Raw genomic sequence first — 3,076 nt, forward strand, 5'->3', positions numbered from 1 at the left:
TTGGCAGAGCATTGCCCATTGTTTCAGATTCACATAGACTTGCAGTACTGAGGCATGCGGTGGCTGGAATTTTTTCCATTGGTCCTCAACACTTCCCCGCTGGGTGTGGCAAGAAGCTGAGACCATGGTGTGCTTGCTCTTTAGTCCAACGCTTCCCTGCCAGGTGTGTGCAAGAAGCTTGGAATCTGGTGTTTTCTTGGGCCCAATTGCTTCCCTGCTGGGTGTGTGCATGAAGCTCAGGATCCTTGTGTGTTAATTTACTCCAATGCATCGCCACTGGGTGTGAGTAAGAAGCTTGGAATCCTGATGTGCTGATATTTTGGCCCAAGAAGTCTTCTCTGCCGAGTATGTGCAAGAAGCTTGGGACACAAAAGGAACTGGATGGGCTAAGCACAAGGCCAATAGAGCCCAATATAGGGAAGGGGTAGGCATATCCTTGCCCATCTGCAAATGAAGGCCGAATTTGCTGACCTCTGCTGATGGGATGGTGTTCACCTATTGGTGAAAGGAAACATCTTCTTTCTGAATGATCTATGGCCAGGGCTCAGATTGGCTTAAATCACCTGTGGGGTGCAAAGGTCTAAGCTGAGGCTTGGCCTCAGCGGTGGCAGGTTAGAAGTTGGGTAAAGTGAGTGGGCCTTGGCATATCCTCATTGGTGGGGAATTGGGGTCTGTCAGGAGCCGCTGGCTGTTTCACGGCTCCGTTGCAAGGACAGATTGCCTGCTGGGGAACCCCTAGACAAGCTGGTCTTCCCCCAGGCTTCACAGCTTGAGTAGTTGGAGTGTTAAGTGAGGAGGGTAAACCACTTCACTTGGCTGGCTGGGTCCCACCAATGGGCATGGATGGCACACACCTGGGGCAATGGTCAGTTCAAACTCAAGGTGGAAGTTCAGGATTGACCCCAGGGCTTGACGTATACCACTTCTTAGGACCTTATGATGTTGACACTTGCTTTGTTATTCAATAAAGTAGCCCTTTAGTTCCCAAGTTCTTCCATCTGCCTCTGGGGGGTGGGGGTGGGAATGGTCTAGTGTTGTGTTCTCATTCTTTTCCACCACCTATTCCACACTCCATCAATCCATGCTTCCACCAAAGTCAGCAAAGATTCCTTCCACACAAATCATTTTCCCATTTATCTTATTTTTTGGTGCGGGTGTGTTTCAAATGGGATTGTAGACCAATTCTTGCAGGTGCAAACTGGAATAATGCGATTGTTTTGTGTTTTGCAAATTGAGAGCCAGTGGGATATAATGGCTATTACTGTCTAGTCTTTTGCTTGGTAACAGTGCCTTTGCCTATTTGCTCTGTTCACGTGTTGTGAACCTCTGCCATTACCTTTCATGGAAAGTAGCACCTGTTTTGCCATTCCTCCTTCAGTGGCTTGTATTTGTTGCTTTTTTCTTAATTAAGAAGGGAAGGATATTTTATAGGCTGCGATCTCCTTTCCCTTCCTCTCCCTTTCATTGAAAACAAATCAATGACTCCTTTAAAAAAATAAGGACTATAAAAGAGGATGGGTCTCTTTCAATTTAGTAACCTTATTTATACCTATTTTCATGCAGGGCATGGTTGAAGTGAAAGATGTCCAATGAAAGCTCCATTACTGAATTTCTGCTCTTGGGATTCTCTGAGGTTCGAGAGATACAGCTTTTACAGTTTGCAATCTTTCTGCTGATTTATATGTCAGCACTCATTGGAAATATCCTGATAATCACAGCTGTAGCCACAGATCCTGGTCTCCACAGCCCCATGTACTTCTTCCTGGCAAATTTGTCTGTTATGGACCTAGGTTACATCTCAGTCACTATACTCAAAGCAATGGGTAACTCTCTCATGAACACCAGGTTGATATCTTACCCAGAATGTGTCATCCAAGTCTTCTTCTTCTTCTTCTTCATGGCATCAGACTACTTCCTCCTCACTGTCATGGCCTATGACCGATATGTTGCCATATGTGACCCTCTGCATTATGAAATGGTGGTAAATAAGGAGGCATCGATCCAAATGGCAGCCATCACATGGATCAGTGGTCTTTTCTTTGCGACCATACACACTGGAGCCACCTTTGCAGTCCCTTTCTGCTCCAACATCATCAATCAGTTCTTCTGTGAGGTACCTCAACTATTTAAGCTCTCCTGTTCTGACTTGTACCTTATTGAAGTTGTGATGCTTGGTTTTAGTGCATGTTTAGGACTGGGCTGCTTTGGTTTTATAGTTGTAACTTATGTGGAAATGTTCAAAACAGTGTTCAGAATCCCCACTGTGCAAGGAAGAGAGAAAGCTTTCTCTACTTGCATTCCTCATCTCATTGTAGTCTCCTTGTTTGTTTCCACTGGTATCATTGCCAACCTAAAACTAACATCCAGCTCCTGGGTAGGTCTGGACAGAATGATTACGGTGGCTTACTGTGTATTTCCACCACTGATGAATCCCATAATTTATAGCATGAGGAACAAGGAAATCAAAGCAGTGCTGTGGAAACTTTATTACAGGTCCTAGAGTAAGCCCATCAAAGGAAAACAAAACTGTGTATCTTTGTGGCATTATACTCAATCAAAACACGAAAAAAACTGAGTCACAAAAGTACAGAAAAATTCCTTTATCAACTGATTGCATATCTTTATGAAAGTCTTCTAGGACTGTGCCATTAAGGAGAAATGAAGAGCTTTGTCCATCATGTGCTGTAGCAATATAGTACAGACAATTAATGAAGTAAACATGTCATTTACAGTAACTAATAGGGATGTACAGCAAAAAAAGTATTAATCAGGTCTGAGTATCTGGAATACCATAAATATTTAGTATTTGAGATATTCAAGATTGAATATACTAGCTATACAGAGTTAGTTTAATTCGAGAACCCCAATGATATTTTTTGATTTTTTTTGTTATGAGGGAACATATCTCGAGGGCTGGGGGGGCATTTTTCAAGCACTCCATCTAATTTGGGGGAAACCTAGTCCTGCCTGCCCACTAAAGACCTCTCTCAGGGCCAAGCTACAAGTGACAAATGACACTTGAACGGCAAGTGGATTGAGTGGAGGGCAAGTGAACAGGGAGAAATACACTTGCCGT

The 3,076-nt window shown here is 43.7% G+C and overlaps 1 protein-coding gene across 1 annotated transcript; it reads left to right on the top strand.

Moving 5' to 3' along the window:
• Positions 1–1,582: 1,582 nt before the first annotated feature.
• On the top strand, positions 1,583–2,500 carry LOC129339335 (olfactory receptor 14I1-like). The gene has a single exon (XM_054993921.1). The coding sequence runs from the start codon at positions 1,583–1,585 to the stop codon at positions 2,498–2,500; it is 918 nt and encodes a 305-aa protein (XP_054849896.1).
• The last annotated feature ends 576 nt before the right edge of the window (positions 2,501–3,076 follow it).

This window comes from Eublepharis macularius, chromosome 12, assembly GCF_028583425.1.
Source record: "Eublepharis macularius isolate TG4126 chromosome 12, MPM_Emac_v1.0, whole genome shotgun sequence".
Taxonomy (NCBI): Eukaryota; Metazoa; Chordata; class Lepidosauria; order Squamata; family Eublepharidae; genus Eublepharis; species Eublepharis macularius.